The 20,424-nt window shown below is 38.2% G+C and overlaps 2 protein-coding genes across 2 annotated transcripts; one reads left to right on the forward strand and one right to left on the reverse strand.

The window, feature by feature from the left end:
- The first annotated feature begins 5,413 nt into the window (after positions 1 to 5,413).
- On the forward strand, positions 5,414 to 8,150 carry si:ch211-127m7.2. The gene is made up of 3 exons (XM_046848784.1): positions 5,414 to 5,692; positions 5,803 to 5,875; positions 7,424 to 8,150. Exons 1-3 carry the CDS (start codon positions 5,553 to 5,555, stop codon positions 7,706 to 7,708), a joined length of 498 nt encoding a protein of 165 aa, XP_046704740.1. The 5' UTR covers positions 5,414 to 5,552; the 3' UTR covers positions 7,709 to 8,150.
- Positions 8,151 to 10,923: 2,773 nt separating this feature from the next.
- ergic2 (ERGIC and golgi 2) lies at positions 10,924 to 19,425 on the reverse strand. Its single transcript, XM_046850358.1, has 14 exons — positions 19,242 to 19,425; positions 18,816 to 18,948; positions 18,501 to 18,609; positions 18,338 to 18,384; positions 17,584 to 17,651; positions 17,460 to 17,500; positions 16,257 to 16,358; positions 16,003 to 16,098; positions 14,572 to 14,627; positions 14,194 to 14,292; positions 13,874 to 13,971; positions 12,061 to 12,223; positions 11,877 to 11,956; positions 10,924 to 11,699 (listed from the first exon to the last, which is right to left on the reverse strand). The coding sequence occupies exons 2-14, from the start codon at positions 18,919 to 18,921 to the stop codon at positions 11,634 to 11,636; spliced, it is 1,131 nt and encodes a 376-aa protein (XP_046706314.1). The 5' UTR covers positions 18,922 to 18,948; positions 19,242 to 19,425; the 3' UTR covers positions 10,924 to 11,633.
- Positions 19,426 to 20,424: the final 999 nt, after the last annotated feature.

Raw genomic sequence — 20,424 nt, forward strand, 5'->3', positions numbered from 1 at the left:
ATATTACAGATGGTGATAGAATACGACTCTAATATGCTGTAAAACCTTACAAGGATACTGGCCACATTACAAGTAGAGAATTGTTCGATTCTCCTTGCTGGCTTTACTCGAGTGCATGAGTCAGTCGAACTTGTGGAGCTAATTCTACAGTTCTACAACTCCACCTGCATAATTTTCATTGATACCTGCCTGAGGTAGAAACATTCAGTCTTAATAACATCTTTTAAGTCTTGGGAATGAAAGCGAGATCGGAGCACTACATTGTGCGCAAGTGTGGAAACTCGCCTACTTTCCATTTTAAGGAGCAATTTGTGCCATAAAAATGATTTTGTGAGACGAACATTTCTCTCTGCTTCGCCTTCATGTGCAGTGTGCAAATGAAACTACAGCGGGCCTCTGCTGCTCTCCAGCCCACACACACACACACACACACACACACACACACACACATATATACACACACACAGCCTGATAACTGTGCCAACAGAAGACTGTCTACTCAAGTACACGGACTGTAACTAATAAACACGAAGCAGTACAGAAACGTTTATATCCGAGATGAAAAACGAAGCTACGTTTGCTTTGATCGCATATCAGAGACCCAAATCGGGGTAAAATGTGAAGAATAAATAAATAACAACGTGCCACAGCGAAAACAACAGCATTCATAAGACCCTGATAGTTTCGTTATTATGACCTGCATTTGTACCAGTTACTGATTCACAGAGTGGTTGAAGTGTGTTAAAGTTAATTGCTGTTTACATGTGGAGATGTAGGAAGAGAAAGACAGAGCATCTATTGCACAGCTCATGCTTTTTCCTGAAGAAGCTGTATCCTGCCTGCTGTGGGGAAATAAAAAAAACTAAACAAAAAAAAACCATTTTATATTACTGAGGAAAATATTGAATCTGTGAAAGATGGCACATTCAAGGGGCCCATTTCAGATCGATATTACTGTGTAGTGTTAGATGTGTATTTACCTTGTACAGCTGTACTCCTATAAATATGGTTTAATGTATTATTGATAGTTTCAAAGACTTAAGTGATCAAATATTTTTATGAAATGCAACAGTGCGAATATATTAAATTTTGCTAAACTCTTGTTTACCTGTATGATATTCTGAAATACTGTCAAATAAAACTCTTGACATGGTGTAAAGTATTCATTTTATAGTACTCATTATACTCATGTCCGTTTCTATGAGTGTGAGCGGTTGTTGACGGTATTGAACAACACAAATAAAAAGAAATGATCGTAATTCAAATAGTTGTAGTTTGATTTTTGTATATTGCAAAAATGAAGTGAGATACAATATAATGAGTAGAACAGCCAAAGTTAGATTTTTTTGTTTTAAAGCACAAATTGAAAAACGGAGAATATGTTCACAACAAATAAAAAACGATGTATAATATTCCAGCAAAATCAGAATATATATTTAACAAAAACTACATTTGCTGAATAGTCACCCTTTCATACATCCCACCCTGCAAGAGGTCATTTCAGGGAGGAAGACCCTCCAGGGTGTAGAACTTACTTTACTTACATGGTCATAAAACACCGTTAAAATTGTCACAATGAAAAAAAATGTGTATTTACTAATTTTATGTCATAAACAGAGTATTGCAGAAGACAAAATGTTGTTTTACTGTACTTAATAAAAAATTTTAATTTGTGGGTTAAAATAAAGAAGAACACTTTATATACATTCTTTATTAATTTTAATTGTATGTAACTAATCGACAAAATCACCCTTGAATGCATTTTTCCAGTAATACACCATATAGACAAATGTTTGTGGACACCTCTCTATAACATCGGTATGATTTTTTTCTATTGTAATGACAGTACCTGACCACCAGATGTCAGGGGAGATTAATAATTTGTGCAGCCTTTACGTTTAAATTCAATTACGTTAGAATCCTATTAAATAATGAGAAAAATGTAACACAACATACATGGTGAAGAGTGTTTTCATAACCATACAGTTTAGTTGAATTTGTATTAATGTTCCACTAAAGGAGATATGTGAAGTCTAGTTCTTCATTAGAATGAACACAGCAGAATTAATTTTCATTGTTTATTAGGCCATTCAAATCTATTTAAATAATAATAATAATAATAATAATAATAATAATAATAATACGTGTAAATAAAAATAATAATCAGTAGGACTCGACAGATGTGCATAGACAAAAACAACAATACATCACTGCAACCTCAATGCCCACAAACAAGCAAATGAGCAAACAAACAAACAAGCAAGCAAACAACAAACAGCTCATGCAAGTCAGTTCTTAATGTGCATGTATAAGAGTTGACTCTAAACATCTAAACATCAATCAGCAAAACACTACAAATGTAGCAGATGGACAAATACAGCAACCTTAATGCACACAAACAAGCAAACACCCAGCTCATGCATATCAGCTCTTAATGTTCAGATAATACTGGTTAATACTATTATACTGGTTCTAATTTATGTATGACTCTATAATCATTGTAAACAAAGCTGTGTGGCATTCTTTAGTTATTTACTGCAGGGAAAATTATGTTAGTTTTGTTTATAATTTGCATAAAGCGAGCAGATGCACTCCACAGCAAACTAGTGAGATTTTATAAACAGTTCACAGTCCTGGCCTGTATCAGCAGGTCTCTCATAAACAGGCGAATATTATTCTGGAATGAAGCCAAAAGTGCAACCCACTGAGTCCTCCAAACCCCGCGGGGGCGCTGTCGCAGTGTCTCAGCCTTTCTACTGCGCGTTAGCTGAGGGTGCGTCTAAAACCGAGTCCTGGGGTTTGTTCATAGTGAAGTTTTTTCAGCTGAGAATCAGAACTCAGATACCTGTGTTAGTGTTACATCATGTGCAGCAAAAAAAATATGCCTTTCCACTCTCAACCGTTTGCCCAACAGCTGACTAACACAGAGAGTAATGTTAAAATAAAATAAATAAATGTTTATAATGGTGAGAAATTATATTTGATAGAAATAATGTGGCAATATGGCTGCCATGTTGGAAAAAACTGTAGGTTTCTGACACCTTAATAATACACTACACTCAGTGTATATATTGCTCATCATACACACACAAATACAAAGGAAAGAAAATACTGTTACCACCGGATACTTCCTATGATATACAGTATACACATATATTCAATAAATACATGTGATGCTTACCAAGAATGAATCACATCTACCTTTTATTTTTAAAACCATGTTAAGCCGTTGGTAATTATTAAAGCACATCACTGTTGTTTCTCTTATAACATAAACTTCTGACTTATTTCTATAATGCCTTGACAGTGCGGGGACATGGCTTAGGCAATATAGTTCCTGTCTGATGGACTGTTCTATAGTTTTGGCTCAGGCTCTGTCCAGTTTGCCAATATACATGCCAACGTCCTTGATTACACTGAAGAACATTTGGGCCATACTGTGTGATGTGTGTTTCTTCACTGAAATCAGCCAGGACACATCGTATATGGCATCAGAGAGCTCTCCTAAACCTCTCTAAGATTTCATTCAAGCTTGGCCATGATAAAGTCTAACAGCCATATAAACTCAGAAAACAAAAAGACAGATATGGATTAACTCATATAAACAGGAAGTGGTAGCTTAGTGGTTTAGGCTTTGGACCTAATGGTCATGAGTTCAAATCTCAGCCACACCAAGCCACAACTCTTGAGTCTGGTTCCTTTCTAGATTTCTTCTTCCTCGTTCCATCTCAGGGAGTTTTTCCTTCCCATTGTCACTCACTCATTAGGGATGAACTTCTTCTTCAGGCTGCTCCCATTAGGGGTGGCCACAGCAGATCATCCGTCTTCATACTACTCTGTCCTCTACATCCATCTCATTTAAACCAACTACTGCATGTCTTCCCTTACCACATCCATAAAACTCTAATAAACTCATTGCTAAACCTGTCCATCGTCATCACTCCCAATGAAAACCTCAACATCTTCAGCTCTTCTACCTCCAGCTCCACCTTCTGTCTTTTACTCAATGCCACTGTTTTAGGTGAGCATGTCTCACCACAGTCCTATAAACTTTCCCTTTCACTCTTGCAGATACCCTTCTATCACAAATCATTCCTGCTGTCACTCTTCTTCACCCACTCCACCCTGCCTGCACTCTTTTCTTTACTTTTCTAACACTCTCTCCATTACTTTGCACTGTTGACCCCAGGAACCTGAACTCCTCCACCTTCTCCACCAATTTTCCCTGCAACCACAATAAGGGATGAACTAATAGGGATTCATTTCTGATGCTGAAATTTGTACATTAATCTATTTATTTGTGTAAAGCTGCTTTGGGAAAATATCCACTGTTAAAATCACTATACGAATAAAATTAGATTGAATTGAACACACTAAAGGAAGGTGGTAGTTTAGTGAGGGAGATGGTAGTTTAGCGAGGAAGGTGGTAGTTTAGTGAGGAAGGTGGTAGTTTAGTGAGGAAGGTGGTAGTTTAGTGAGGGAGATGGTAGTTTAGCGAGGAAGGTGGTAGTTTAGTGAGGAAGGTGGTAGTTTAGTGAGGAAGGTGGTAGTTTAGTGGGTAAAGAATTGGCCTTTGGAGCAGTAGTAGTGAGTTTAAATCTCCACCACACCAAACTACCACTTCTGGTTGTAAATGAACACCTTTAAAAGAGAAACACTGGAAATCTTAGTCAGCATATTTCTGACACCACTGTCTTAAATACCATTAAAAAAATAAAGGAGAAATTTTGGTCTTGCTGTATTGCCGAATGTAAAACAGTGCTGCCACTGCATTTCAGAAAGGAAATATGTCATAACACTGTGAATTACAGATATTTTCACAAACTGCTCATCTACACACCAACAACGAAACGTCTAAAAAATCCCCTATACTGCAAAAAAAGTTCTGCATCTGTTCCATCAACAGCTTTATTCACTTTTGGTCGCACTGAACCGATGCATTTGCAAGCGAACATCGAACAAAGAAAACAAAAAGGAAATCTGAAGATTGAATAGGAATAACTGGTATTGAGCGTGAAGACAGCAACATCACCCGCAGTACAACATTCGCCATCTTCGTTTGAAGTTGAACGAGTTGCATGACTGCATCCTATGATGGGGATAGAAATACTTCTGAAATATGTTTTAGTCCACACTACTAATTAGAGACAGCGTTTGCAGAAGGATTCACTTGGCTTCCATGATTTCATAAACTATTTTTGATAGCCATTACTGAAAAATGTTTTTTTTTTTTAATTGGTTAAAGAAATAAATGATTTTGTGATTGTAGTAAACAGTTGTTTATATGAATAAGGGCACTTTTTTGCTGATTGAGATGGACTGTAGGATATAATTATTACCAATCCGGGTATTTTTTGAATAACTATGCTAATTATTAACGCCACACTACAGGAGAGTTGATTTGAGACGCACCCAGTGTGAGAATGTAAACATGGCGGCTATGGGACAGAGGAAACCACAAGGAGTAGTGTTTGGTGTTTCTCTGAGTGTGGATCCTGTTTATCAGTAGTTGTTGTATTTATTCGTTTGGATAAATTAAATATTGCTTCATTATGTCTGGAAAACGGAACCTTCCAGCCTGGATGCTCACATCTGATACAATAGGCAGAGAAAAACAGATTCTCAGAGAAGGTGTAAAAAGGAAACTGGAAATAAACACCAACAAATGTGGACGCAAAAAGTGCACCAAAAGGTAAAAGAGAAATAGTCTAAACTTTAACTTATTTTACCCTCCTGAGTTACTTGTTTTAAATCAGAAGGTACATCTTGGGTTGTTTGTTTGTTTGTTTGTTTGTTTTGCAGAATGATGTACTGGATGAATGAACAGGAGCTTGTGGAAGCAGCACTCAGTGTTTTAAAGAGAGATCATACACAGGTGAAGGTTTCATTGGGGGAAAAGACTTTTTCAGACATTGGGCAATAAATTTGGCTTTCTATAAAGAGGAGGAAAAAAATAATAAAAGGAAACCAAAAAAAAAAAGCTTATCATCTGGTAAAGATCTTTCAGTTTGACCAGTTTAGTATGGGTTGTTTACTGGTATTTTGGCAATACAATCTAGCAAAGTAGCTGTGATTTCAGATGATAGAAGTCGAAAGATTTCAAGTCAAATCAAGTCAAAAGCAGCAATAAACCCGAGCCAGTCCATGGAAGCACTGAAAAGTAACCCAGACTGTACTTTCTCTTTTATACAATTTTTAACACCAGTTAGAAAAACATCTTTCTCTTTCATTTGTCACCATTAACTTCTTACACTAATATTGTCATTTGTGAAACAAGTTTTCCACCCATTTATTATAATGGTGGCACAAATTGAGGATTATCATTGAAGGGGAGAAAAACATGATTATGGTTCCAAGTGTTTTTAGATCTTGAACACTTGAGCAAATAGATAGAAAATCTCTATCATTAGTACACACCTGTGCAAGGACAGTCTTGCAGTTTTAGTAGTAAATACAGTATATATCCACTACAAGACATCTTTATATTCCATCCAGGTGTGACGATGTAGGTTACCCTCCTTCTTATCCAGTTAAAATTACAACATGTGATACTCATCATGATCAACAGCTGTACACCCATCAGCTTAACTCCCACAGAAGATTTTCATTGCAAGATGATTCTGGTGTAATCAGTATTTTGCTATATTGCTTTTCTGTCCTAAAAAAAAGTCTTGCTGATACAAAAACCCCAACATTTTATTGTCCATTAAATTATTTAAAATTAGAAGGATATTGGTGTATCATCTTTGTGTGGGAAAAAAATCTTAAATGTTCTTAAACGTTTGGTCAAATGAAATCGTAAAAAAAAAAAAAATGAAACAGTAGAACTCATGGCTATGTTTAATTGTGAAAGTTAAAGCATTTCTATATAAACCACCATGCAGCCTTACAAATCCGTGAGGCTTTAATGATGGCAGGATTCATCAAGCTCAAATTGTGAAAGAAAGGTTCAGGGACCATTAGACATCATTTTCTCACATGGACTGCCACAACAGTCCAGACCTTAACTCCAATGAGGGTCTTTGGGATGTGCTGGAGAAGACTTCATGCAGCAGTCTGGTTCTCTCATTATAGATCTAGGTGAGAGTTGAATGCAGCTCTGGATGGAAATAAATGTTGTGGTTTTGCATAAGCGTATTGCAACTATACCACAGTGAACGCATGCATGCTGTACTCAAAGCAGAAGAAATATTGTGTGACTTTATTTTGGCCAGGCAGCGTAATTAAACCTAGCAAACGATTAAAACACATTTTCCAGCAGGGTTACACCTCGAAATCAATTTGTGTCACCTTTACATTTGAGCCCTCTTCAACTCTCGAAGAGATTTTAGAGCAGAAATAAAGGTAATTAGTTTTGTGCACCATGCCTCTTATCATGTCCTTTCTGTTAATCATTTAACCCCTGTTTATCTTTATGTGAAAGATGGCTGCAGCAGAGAGACGTATTCCGCTGAACCCTGAATTGACCGTGATTCCAGAGACTGATCCTGAAGAGACGACAGACTCCGAAATTTCGGAGGCCGATGTGGATATTGCCGAGCAAGAAACATTGCAATACAGCAAGTGTTTAGAGGAGCGACGGTGCAGCAGTGGTGAGCAGTGTGCAGCTTCGTCAGTGGTTTTAGAGAACGAGTCTGCAGAGGAGAAGTCATGGAGCGATTCTGATCATGAAGCGCTGCAGGTGCTGCAAGAGATCTTTTTCAGCTGATGCAGAAACATGAGTGCTGAGCTGAGAAACATTCAAGGACAACTCCAGACTAATGACCTGCGGGCGGTAAAATTCTCATGTGTCCGCGGGGTGCGGGGGAATAAAATCATTCGTGGGACTTCCACAAAATGGTCTTAAAAATGTAAATAAATTACTAAAAACAAATAAACGGTTATGTATCTACTGCACAGTGGCATCAATAGCAACTAAGAAAGAAAAAAAAAAGAAGACAGGAGACTCACTCAGTGCTACATATTTTACTTCATTATTATTATTATTATTATATTATTATTTCTTCATTAAGGAACATACAACACAACAAAACCATGGGCTGCTTTTATAAGAGATAAATCAGTTGATGTTCTGAAAGGTTCCTTGTTCATGCCTTTTTCATCATATACACAAAAAGTCAAACTTGAATAAAACGAAACATATTTGTAAATTTTCCCTTTCTGTTTTATTCATATTCTAAACGAAAGCGTGAGGAAAAAAGCAGAGGAGGGGGAAAAAAGCAGTCGGTGCATTAACAATAAAACAAATTGATATACTAAATATTGCGGATGGGAAACGTGAACTGAAAAATCTGCCCCGTGCAGCTCTCTTCTCCAGACCTTTCTGGATTATTGTCTTTTGAGCTGATCTGGCACTCGGGGTGTCCAGTGTTCTCCAGGCTTGAACTTCAGAGGGAAGTAAACAGAAGAGATGTAGGTGGAAATAATGGGTGAAAAAGTGTGTAGTGTAAAGTGTTGGACCTCCACCAATCACTGATCTGATCTTGACATAGATGCCACTAGTCTCCGGAACTACAGTATGCTCGAGTGAATCTCTTAACAGCTGTTAATATTATATTCTGGCATTGAGTGCTTTCTAACGCCTCGATCTGATACCTGAAAAAAAGCCAAAGCATGTTATTTCGATCATTTTCATCTTTATTAAACCATTAAATGAGCCCTCATGGTCTGTGGATTGGGGTGGAATCTGTTTTAGAGACCAGGATATACTTTTAGTTATAGAATAAGGATGATTAGTCAGAAGAAATGTATATATTGTTTGACCATTGTGTCCCGTCTCTAAAATCACAAGTGGAACTAAATATATAACAGTAAAATCTTGTACATTACTTGTACATGAACATTACAGCACAATGAAGTTCTTTCTTCACATATAATGTTAGGAAGATGTGGTCAGAGCACAAGTTCAGCAATAATACAGCACCCCGGGAACACAGGGGGTTAAGGGCCTTGCTCAAGGGCCCAACAGGGGCAAGGTGTGTATGAGTAAAGATTAAAAAAAATATATGGCTTTGTACTCACATGCTTAGTATTTAAAAGTATAGTAAAGAATGTCTTGTATATCACTTTGTCCTTAACTGCTGTTTTTATTTCACCACAGCCATTTTATAATCCACTTCTGTTTTTGGTAACATCACACCTGCAGCGCCCTTTTCCCCCCCCATCATCTGCAGAGCATTATCTGCTTTTAACCACATATTCCTTCCTTATTTCCTTCCTAAGTCTAAACCAATATATTACTTCAGTCACTGTTTCTAAATGTAAACCCAGCCAGATGAAGAGTTTTCGTAAGTGAAGATCTTGCAATCCTGCTCAATAAACCATTTCAAAATCGCTTACATCTTTCCTCTTTCCATCTTGAGCTACATTTATCATCAATCTGCATTTTTATACACATCACAGAGTGTCATAAGATGGAAATCACTGTGTTTATATATATATATATATATATATATATATATATATATATATATATATATATATACACACACACATACATATACAGGTAGTCGTCGACTTACGACCACGATTGGTTCCGATAGAGGGTCGTAACACGATCTGGTCGTAAGTGGAGTAGGCTATATGTACAGTACTGTAAAATGATGTTATAAACATCTTTAAGAAGTATTTGTTTATTTTATGCCATTTGTATCATCTCTACAACATTTTAATTCACGAATTCTTTCTTATCTTTCAAAATCGCGGAGATGGTAGTGCTGCCGGAAGCTGGCTTGTGGTCGTAATGGTCGTAAGTTGCACAGGTCGTAAGTCGACGACTACCTGTGTGTGTGTGTGTGTGTGTGTGTGTATATATATATATATATATATATATATATATATATATATATATATATATATATATATATATTCTAAATTAATTCCATATTATTTCTCAAATATATGTTCATATTTATCTATCTATCTATCTATCTATCTATCTATCTATCTATCTATCTATCTATACACATATATATATATATATATATATATATATATATATGTTTATATAAATAAACATATCTGTATATCTGTCTAAACATTGTCTCAAAGCTGCTTTACAGACATAAAGCAGTTATTAAGTTGTATAAAAGAATGTGTAAGTTTGATGTTTTTATGTTTGTTCCTTATTATATAATATATAAAGTTGATTCCTAATGAGCAAGCTGTGGCAACTGTGAAAGAAAAACCTACCTGAGATGGTATGAGGAAGAAACCTTCATAGGAACCAGACACAAAAGGGAAACCATCCTCATCTAGGGTGACACCAAATGTTCATTCATTCTATTTCCATCATTCTTGAGGTTCAGGGATAGGCAATTAAATGCAGAATTGCAGTCCTAAGCAATTGTATCAGACTGTTGATACTAATTACAGTTCAAATCCGTGCTAAGAGTTCTTGAGCTGCTGAGTACCTTTTTTTTTAATCATTTATTTAATAATTTTTAAACACCTGTCTCGATTTGTGTATACCAGGTGGTAATTCCTTACCTCAGCTTTTTATTATGAAAGTACAATTGATATGGTAATATCAACATTTTTATCAAAATTTTTATCAAATCAGGGCAAAGGACTCGAACCAGTACAGGGTCTATCAGATGTGTGTACAAATTCCATTCTAATTCAAACCCTTCTGGTTAAGGACACACAGAATGAGTGAAGAACGTGTAATAGGAGCAGTAACTGTTGTGTAAAATGGGAAATGAGTTTAAAATGTATTAACGTCACACTTCTGCGTAGTTTATCTGTCTAAAACCGCTAAAATTCTCCATATCACAATATGGAGTGATGAAGTTGTCTTTCCATTCTTTTCCCAGCTCATGAAGAGTTTCCACAAGCTCCCTACCCACTGCTCAACAACTTCTACTGACCAAATACTCTGTCTTACACAAAGCAGAGCCAAAGAATTGTCTGTTTTCCCACTCCCACAATCACTCATCATTTATTTTGAAAGATGTTTTGAGTTACTTCATCCTGAGGAAAAAAAAAAAGTGTCCAACTGCTAAAAAAACAAACCCGGAAAATAAAAATACATAACCGTATCCACACACATTTAATCAATCGCATGCCATCAAACATGACGTGACTTCCACGTAAATCATAATACTGCTATGATTCATACAGATTTTCCTGATTCACTGAATTTATTTCAAAATTACCGCACTCATTTCTCAAGTCATAATTTATCAGTAATGGCTAATAAAAAAACAACAAAAAAAACCACATTTTAAAATTGTATATCAATTGAATCTGGGTAAAAGGTGAATGATGGTGAATGATTGTGGATGAAGAGCGCAGTGATGGCCGTGAAGAAATCAGTCCAAGACATGATGTATATACTATCAGGCTGGTTTCCAAATGAAGTTGCTGCCTCTCGCAAGCACAAAAACTACTAGAGGGCAGATGATTGACACTGGTATCAGAATGACGGAAACGCTGAGGCATCCAAACAATACTTGTGCTCACAGCCTGAGTTACAGTTATGTGCTTGGAGCAGGCAGCCCTTCACAATACCACATTGCCAGAGAAGTCAATAATGACAGCAGCTATGGGCTGCGTGGTTGGTTCAGTCCGTGGTGTGCTTGTGTTCCAGGTAGAGAAGATCCTCAGGTAAAGGGGGAACCAGCACTGTGCTGCTAGAGTCCACCGTTCTCTGACAGTAGAGGCGTTTGACTGTTTGCGTGCCCATCCACGACACTGACCTACAACACAGAGGATCACAGTTACAGCTATTCCTAGGGGATAGAAATATTCTATTGCACTGCTTTAACTACAAAGAAGATTCAGTGGCACTGTAATAAAATATAAAGACGCTGTAACATGATATCAGGCTGTACAGCTCAAGTTACTGGAATCAAACCTTATTTAAAGAAAAGTACCTGTTTGGGCTTATAGGCTCCAAGTTTAAAGCGACAGCAGATGATGTCTACAAAGAAGCCGACCAGGTTGTGCAGCATGCCTGAGGAAGAAAAAACGAAACAAAATCACACACAGTACTCACACGCTCAGTGTTTTTCTTGTTATACACCGCCAAAACAGCCACCCTGTATAATTTGACTTTACCTGTCGTAGAGAAGATGCCTCCGACGATGCCGCATAATCGCACCAGGAACTGCCAAAACGGCATGTGCTGTTCCGTTACCCGGACCATGAGCGCGCTGAGGTCGTACTTCATGAAAATTCCAGAGACGCCGTGACTTCCTGCCGCATGGTTAATCACCCGCTCCTGCAACCACATGCCCAAAAGATTTAACAGATACATATACAACAGAACAAATACGTCTGCAATGAAATCAAAGCAGAACGTTTATAGCTACGTTGTATTAGTTGCTGTGCGGGTGAAAGTTCAGTTTAGGGCTTTATATTGACCGTTTCTTTCTTCGATTTTTTTTTTAGGTTCAACCAAAACACCAGTCAGCATGACTCACATTTGTCCTCAAGCTTAAAGCCATTTCCTTTTTAACATCTCTACTACAAACTTTATAATTGAAGGACGTGAAAATGCTGCGAGCCCTAAAACCCAATTCAAACAGATCAAAATAAAAGTCCAACAACATAATGCCTTCTACTTTTTGTTAGGGAAAAAAAGAAAAAAAAGAAAAAACAAAACACTATTTTGAATAAAAGCCAATGCATAGGCATTAAAACAATTATTTAGATTTGTCCTAATGCATCAGGAAAGATGGCCGTGCTTCAAGTCCATGATGCTGAGGCTTGTTTGTATGCTCCAATGTCTTGACCTCTGATATTAATTACAAGAACAACAATGCTATTGTCTGTATCCTGTCTATACCACATTCTTCTGCCTAAACATTCTTATATGTAAGCCCTTACATGCCTATCTGTGGCATTGGTAGGAAGCCGTAGTTTGTTGAGAAACTTCTGATTCCCCTATATTCCTCAGCCTCAAACCACATTGTTGCTATAACAACCGATGTGGACAAGCAAGCAAAGGTGACTAAGATGTGAACATCCATATCTTGACTTGATCTAAAAATCAATTGAAGGAAAAAATGTATAAATAAAAAAATTGTTCCAACTGTCTAACTTTAGGCTTAGTGTAACAAGTGTTTGCTCTACCCAGCGATTAAAATCAGCATCTACAGTCGAAGGAGTAAACATATGATTTCTTACAATAGGGGCCTGCATTGAGATGTCAGTAAGCGCGTCTTAATTGATTCAAGATGCTCTAACAATTGGATTCAGAGAACGTCTAGACAAAGAGGAATCTCCACTGTAACATTAATTCTATATTAGAAGCCCAATAATACTGTTGAAAATTAGAGAGAGACAAAAAAACGTCTATGTAGTACATCTTTACGCATCCGAGGGGTTTCCCTATTTTATATTAAAATTAGATAAGGATAAAAGGATTTGGTAAAAACTTTGAAATGCAAATTCAGGCTTAGAATTTTATTTACCAATATCCCAAAATACACGATTAGATTAGACTTAATAGAGCGAGGGCCATGTGGACTGCTGTTTGTGTATCTGCTTTACTTTCGACTACAATGCTACAGACCAGTGTTCAGTGGCAGGTAGGGATGTGTAGCATTTACATTGTATCGGTAGCGTTTGTCCTCAAGCTTATCGGTAGTCCGGTATTGACCCAATTACGTACCAGTCCCCAAAAAAATATAGGTTCTTGGTATTCATCCCTAGTGGCAGGTAAAGCCAGATGTATGCAGAAACATCTGATGCTTTAAATCACTTCTTCAAATCAGACAGTGGCTCCAAACATGGCACTCCTTTTCAGAAGGAACTGCTTACACATTATTTTATATAACCTGCAAAGTTGCTTTGAGACAATGTCCATTGTAAAAAGCGATATACAAAAAAAAAAAAGTGCAAGTGAAATAGATTTTCTTGAACCTACCCTTTCTGTAACAGAGTACTGATGAGTATCAGCTGTCACTTTGTAGGTTTCCAGTTTGGTCGGTACAATGGTGATGAAGTACTGAAACATCTGATTATCTGGGTTAAAGAGAAAAGAGCACAAAAAAAAGATACAGTGGGAAAAAATAAAGCATGTGATCTTATGAGAATATGAAAAGGTCTTGCTCATCTTTTTTGCGATTAAAAAATAATAATAATAAACGCAGAATAAATGTGTAACGACAAAGTTTTTGATGTCCTGGTATGCACTTGCATGTCTGATGTGTATGTGCTGTGTAACCTGTTCGACAGGCGACTTACGATCTGTGCACACTTTCTCTGTGCCGTCTAGCGGGTTCAGAATGCCTGGGATTTCCTCGCCGAAGGACAAGTGGTCTATTCTGTGGGAGAAGTTGTAAGCTGTGGATTGATAAGAACACTGCATGTAAAAGTGCAGCAAAGCTCAGAGACTCTACACAGACAAGAGAATGGGTTTGCATAACAAATTTTCTAAAGGAAATAAATGACGTTTCACTTCTGCTTCCCCATTAAATCGCCTGCAGCCTCGTGGTTTTACTTGAATGTTAACAGATGCAAAAGATTTCCATCGCAAATTTATACAAAGCTAAAACAGCGATGCCGTGTCAATCTTGGGTTCCTTTAAGTAAAATCGTATGCATTTTATAAGGTGAAACTTACTGTCATGGCTGACTAGTGCAGCTAAGTGAGCATGGCCTCTTGGGTGTGGGATGGCCCTGCAACAAAGAACACACGCTCATGTGACAAGATACAGAAATGGATGTGTTTCATTCTGAATGCTGGAGGAGCATGTTATCGCTAGGTTTCTACTCAGCGAAGACACATTTGGGATTTGTGCTCGTTAAGCAACAAAAGCATTAGTGAAGTCTGGCACTGATGTCAGGTGAGGCGGTCCAGCCAATAAGTGTTCAGTGAGGTTAAGGTCAGCGTTCTGTCCAGGACTCTAGAGTTCTTCTACTCCAACCTTAGCAAGCCAGGTCTTCAAGAAGCTTACTTTGTGCACATTATAATGATAGCTCAAGTAAAGGGAAAGCAAGCATTCGAGAGAAAAGTGTGCCTCCAATTTACATTGATCAGGCATAACATTATGCCTAATATTGTGTTGGTCCCCTTTGTACTGCCAAAACATTCTTACCTTTCGAGCATTAACATAAAATGTGTATATGTGTGTGTGTATTGTGACTTCGGGCACCCAACCCACACACAAGGAAGAGCAACGCTCCGAACACCACTGCTGTTAGGGGCTGCATGGACAGCGGCGAGTCAGTACAGCTGTTGAGGAGAGCTCAGAGCACCTGGCAGGAGGATGAGGTGGTGAGACAAGACTCGGCTGGAGGCAACTGATAAGAGTGGCGGATGCTCACTGTCTTTGAGCAAGGCGAAACATATAAAAAGATGAAGTCAGTGAGTCACTTTAGGCAGAAATGGCAGCAGTGTAGAGGATTTCTGCCAGACCCTTGCATCGCCTCACAAACGCGGGACACTCCACAGCCCTGCGGCAGGACTATCCCCGACCCCTTCACGCCGTCAGAGGTTAGGACAGAGCCAGCTCTTCTATCACGGCCTGAAGCCTAGGAGCCCGGGCAGAGTCCCTCCCTTCCTCTCCCCCCTCTAGCCACTCTCCAGTACCCCTCTTCAGCACAATGCACACTTCTTCCCCCTTTTCTTTAATGTAATCCTAATTATGTATACATCAAGAATCTTAACTATATTTCTGAATGGGAAAAATATTTAAATATGATATACTCATCATTCAATTTCATGCACATTTTTGTCAGGAATATATATTAGAAAATTATTTATACACACACACACACACACACACACACACACAGAGAGAAAGAGAGAGAGAGACACAGAGACATACATATACACATACATATACACATACATTCTTGAATAATATTTATCAACTGCATGAAAGGACCTTAAAGAATTCATTTAACTCAGAATTCTTTATACAACCATTCCACCATAATGACAAGTTGTTTTACAAACTGGTAAAATTGCATCACCACTGGTATCACCAATTATAAGCGTGTTCAGTATAACGTTCAGTGCAGGGGTTGATGATAAGGTGGTAATGCATACTTGCCAACCGTGATGTGGAAGTTTCCAGCCACTTTATTAACGTAGAGATGTCCGTGTATTCTGCACGAGTCCAGTGGCTGCGTGGGACTGTCCTCTCTGAAGACAGAAAGGCAACAGGACACTGATTCACTGTACTCCTGTCACAACATGATAACAGCTGCGATTCTCAGCTTTAATCAGCATGCTTGCTCGCATATCTGATGCTGCATGAAGAATCCTTTAGGAAAACAGACTGTGAGGAGATGAGGACCGACCTCGGGGGTAATGCAGTCGGGGCTCCTCTCATCACGTTTTTAAAGAGGACATTCTGGAGGGAGTGCTCCTCACGCAGCCTGTTCTGAATCAGCAGGAGTGTCCTGGTGGTGGGACGAAAAAAAAAAACCCACATGAAAATAAACTTGCTTGTTTCTAATGGAGTTTGCATGCATGTCTATAACACAATCTCCTTCTGGTTATTCATATACATCGCAATATTTATCTGTAGAGTACATAGAAAATAAAACACGAGTGTGCTGATTTAACAAAAATAAATGGTTTCATTATGGACACTAAGTGGAGTGACTGCTCCCCAAAACAATATTCATTTTCCTATATTTCCAAAAGGTTTGTCTTTGGTTGTCTTGGGGTGGGCGCAACAAAACTTGTTCATTGTTGTATATTTAAGTGATTATTGTGGCTGTGGTGTAAATTAAACAATTTAAAAACAACAATAAAAACAAGCCCTGTTATTGCTCCCAATTACAGTCATTAAACAATTGTTAGTCAACCTCCGTACTCAAAACCTGTAAAAGTATACGTTTTCTCTTTCCAAATAAATAAATAAATCCATCCTAATGAAAAAAAGTCCATCATATGAACTAAACCGTTATCTGTAAAACAAACCATGTAGATAGAAATCCCTGTGTATGCTGTTACTACAGAAATAAATACAAGAAATCTATCACAATTACAAAGAATGACAATTAAAATTACAATGATACCAGAGCTGCTGTTATACAAAATGAACACCTTCTAACCAATCAGAAAGAAGAATCTAACAGTGGTATGGTATAAAAAGTGTGTATTAATAAATCTTTAAAGCCTTTCAATTTTCAGAACTGTTTATGCGCATCCGTAAAAAGAAAATCCACCGTTTCATATGCAACCGGAACCACTGATGCACTTCATGAGCTTAACAGATACCGAGCAATGTTTTTCTTTAACACCAGCACTGAACTCAATTCAGTTCAGTCAACGAGAGCCTCGAAATCTGAACTTGACATCACTGACTTATGCAGAGTTTGTACAATATCAGATTAATAAAAAAACATTTTTGAAAAAATAAAAAAAAACCAGCCCATTTTAAAGTCCCCCTTAATCTGTACATGTAAAAATGATCCTCAAGGTGCATCCTTTAGGCATCAGACATTCAGATAAAGGAATAAGATCAGTACAGCGAGACTGTGCGGTTCATTTACCTGTGCCATAATCTCTGCTGAGGAGACAGTTCAAACACCACCTGCAACGAAGCCATAAAACATGTTATAACCACTGACACAAAGCACTAATTACACCAGCTGTCTGCATATGGTTCATACTCACCGGCTCATACTTCAAGCCATCGGATGCGACCATAGTTTCGGCCAGGTCCAACACATCTGCACCCACAACTACGCAGATAAGGACAAATTCATTAGAACGAACGAACAAACTTGTGCATATTTTTCAGTTTTGCAGAATAAACATCGATCAGGCTTTACATTATAACATTGTGAGCGGTGAGAAGAAAAACACTGATTTTCTCTTCATCATGGCAGCTGTTAGTAGGAGGATTATTAGGCCGCAAGTGAACAATTTTTCCTTAAAGTTGATGTGTTGAAAGCAGGAAAAATGAGCAAGCGTAAGGATTTGAGCGAGTTTGACAAATTGTGATGGCAAGATGACTGGGTCAGAGCATCTCTAAAACTGCAGCTCTTGTGGAATGTTCCTGGTTGGCAATGGTCAGATTTGAGCAAAAGGGGTCCAAAGAAGGAATAGTGGTGAACCAACGACAGGGTCAAGGGCAGCTGAAACTGCTGAAGAAGTTAATGCTGTTAATGCTCGAAGGTTCAGGAGTGTTTTGGATGCAAAAGAGGGACCAGGCAGCTGGTCATAATGTTATGCCTGATCGGAGTAAAATTAGATTAGATGAACACTGTAAAAGTCTGCATTTGTCAGGGCAAATCCTTTATCCAGTTCCAAGGAAGACGGATCCGCCGTTCAAGTTCAACACATCGGATTTCATTAAACAGGTTAGGCATGTTTGCACATCTTTTATCACATTAGCTTTGGGATGCCGAAAACAAAACGTACTCACATTGACACCTCATGGCGACTGTAATATCTATATTAATCCTTAATTTGCTGTAAGAGATGAAACACACAAATCAGTCCAACTGATGGGTCCATAATCTCACAAACAAATGTAGCTCCATTATACACCATGGGTTATGCATTACAGAGCGGAAAAAAACAATTACCTAGAAAAATCCGTATCGACTTCATAATCGTACTTCATCCACGTGTCCCGGTAGACGAAAAACTCAAAGAAGGCCAGCAGTGCCATGGCAGTGAAGGCAATCAGAGACACTGAGGACAAGAAAAAGACAATTAAATTTAATGAGATTCATGTAATCATGTCTCACTGTATCCGTGAGGTTCTCCTCAACCGTGCTCATGGAGATTTGTGATGATTCCTGGTTCAACACACCTATTGGACCTTCAGGACCAGATCCAATGTGAAGGGAATCTGAAGATGAAATGAAAGGAGTGATCAAAGGAGGATAAAAACTCACCGGTTCCACCACTTGCTGTTGTTTCCACATAACTCTCAGGAACCTTGGGGAAAGCATCCAGCTCCTTTACTAAATTCAGAGCTTTCTTCCGAGACAGTCTGCGCATCTTTGGAGCAACAGTCCACCCCTGAACCTGTGAGGAAGAGCACCAGATCAATCGCAGCACATCTGGAGACTGTCCATGAGCAGCACTGTATTAGCAGCTAGCACCCTGTTCTGACTCGGGACTCTTAGCGATTCTTCGCGACTCTATTACATCCATACTAAAGCAGGCAGGATGTTTACCGGAACCAGGAACTAATAACGGCTTTACAGCCCCCTAAATGCGACCGGAGGCTAAACAACAGCCGGGAGAAGCAGCTACGGCTAGCGGACACCTGTAATTCCAGGCGCTAGTTGAAGCTAGCTCAGTGGAACTACACCTACCTGGAGAAGAACTCTGTTAAATCATCATGGTTGACGCACCGTTTCCAAACCAAACGTTCCCCGTGAGAAACCGGCCTCAGTCAACATCCACACGGAGGGAAAGGGAACAATGTTGTAAGCACACCGAGCCGCTGGGGCTTTGAGGCTGAAGAGTGGAGTCGTGACGATGCCCTTTGATGGTGCATCATGGGAGTTGTTGTTCTTCTTCCACTCCTGCCATTTAGTGAGTCGATTCCTTCGAGCCAAGCCTCGGTACGGGCCATTCACAATTCCCGTGTTTAGTTGGGGGTTTGTTTGTATTTTTTTTAAAGGAAATCCTAAGAGGCTATGCATTATATCTCGTGATCACAACTTGATTTTCTTGTGATATCAACATATCACATATTGTGAACAAAAGTTATTCCTCATGATCAGTATTTGATTTGGCAGTCATCATTGCAACATCATTAGAAATAACCAGAACCATTTGTGGCAATAAAAGTTATCACTACTTAATTACGTCAAGATCGTGAGAATGGCGAGAAAATCATGTCGCGAAAACGTCTTCTGATGTCAAAAGATCTTTTGTTGTGGTGAGATCAGAAGAAAAATAAGTCGTGCTAATGAGAAAATTAAGTTGTGGTCACGAGAAAACAACTTTTATGTTGAGATAATGGGAAAATTAAGTCGTAATCACGAGAAAACTCTAAACTCTTATGTTGGGATCACAAAAAGTCACGATTAAGAGAAAACAATTTTGTGTCCATCACAAGGAAAATAGGAAGAAAACTATATTAAAATGCATGACCTTTTAGGACATCTGTGTATTTTATTGTACATTTAACAATCTATATTGTCACGAAACATTTGTCAGCTAGACATGAATCCAGATTTTACATTTAATTTCACCAGATGGGCATAGTAGCCAAAAAATGTTACTCAAATACAAATACTTATGGAAAGACTTACTTGAGTAACAGAGTAATAATGTTTGTTAATTGAGTAAATGTTATTATTATTAGTTACTGTGGGATTTGTATAAAATGAAGGTAAAATACTGAATTAAGACGAGGACACAGGGGCCCTGATTCTGCTGACAGGGTCGCTTCTTCTCTTCGTTGACATTTTCGCATGATTCAGACTTCCAAAGCGTATCATAAAACTCACAATTTCGTTATAAGTAATGTGATATAAACTAAATATT

The sequence above is a fragment of the Silurus meridionalis genome, chromosome 5 (assembly GCF_014805685.1).
Source record: "Silurus meridionalis isolate SWU-2019-XX chromosome 5, ASM1480568v1, whole genome shotgun sequence".
Classification (NCBI taxonomy): Eukaryota; Metazoa; Chordata; class Actinopteri; order Siluriformes; family Siluridae; genus Silurus; species Silurus meridionalis.

Excerpts from the sequence above, each read along its gene's own strand:
- si:ch211-127m7.2 (XM_046848784.1), top strand. The coding sequence starts at position 5,553 with ATGTCTGGAAAACGGAACCTTCCAGCCTGGATGCTCACATCTGATACA. Across the intron at positions 5,693-5,802 it reads CGCAAAAAGTGCACCAAAAG|AATGATGTACTGGATGAATG; the intron begins GTAAAAGAGAAA and ends TTTGTTTTGCAG. Across the intron at positions 5,876-7,423 it reads TAAAGAGAGATCATACACAG|ATGGCTGCAGCAGAGAGACG; the intron begins GTGAAGGTTTCA and ends TTTATGTGAAAG.
- ergic2 (XM_046850358.1), bottom strand. The coding sequence starts at position 18,921 with ATGCGCAGACTGTCTCGGAAGAAAGCTCTGAATTTAGTAAAGGAGCTG. Across the intron at positions 18,610-18,815 it reads AACAGCAAGTGGTGGAACCG|TGTCTCTGATTGCCTTCACT; the intron begins GTGAGTTTTTAT and ends TCTTGTCCTCAG. Across the intron at positions 17,652-18,337 it reads AGTCGCCATGAGGTGTCAAT|TTGTGGGTGCAGATGTGTTG; the intron begins GTGAGTACGTTT and ends TTATCTGCGTAG.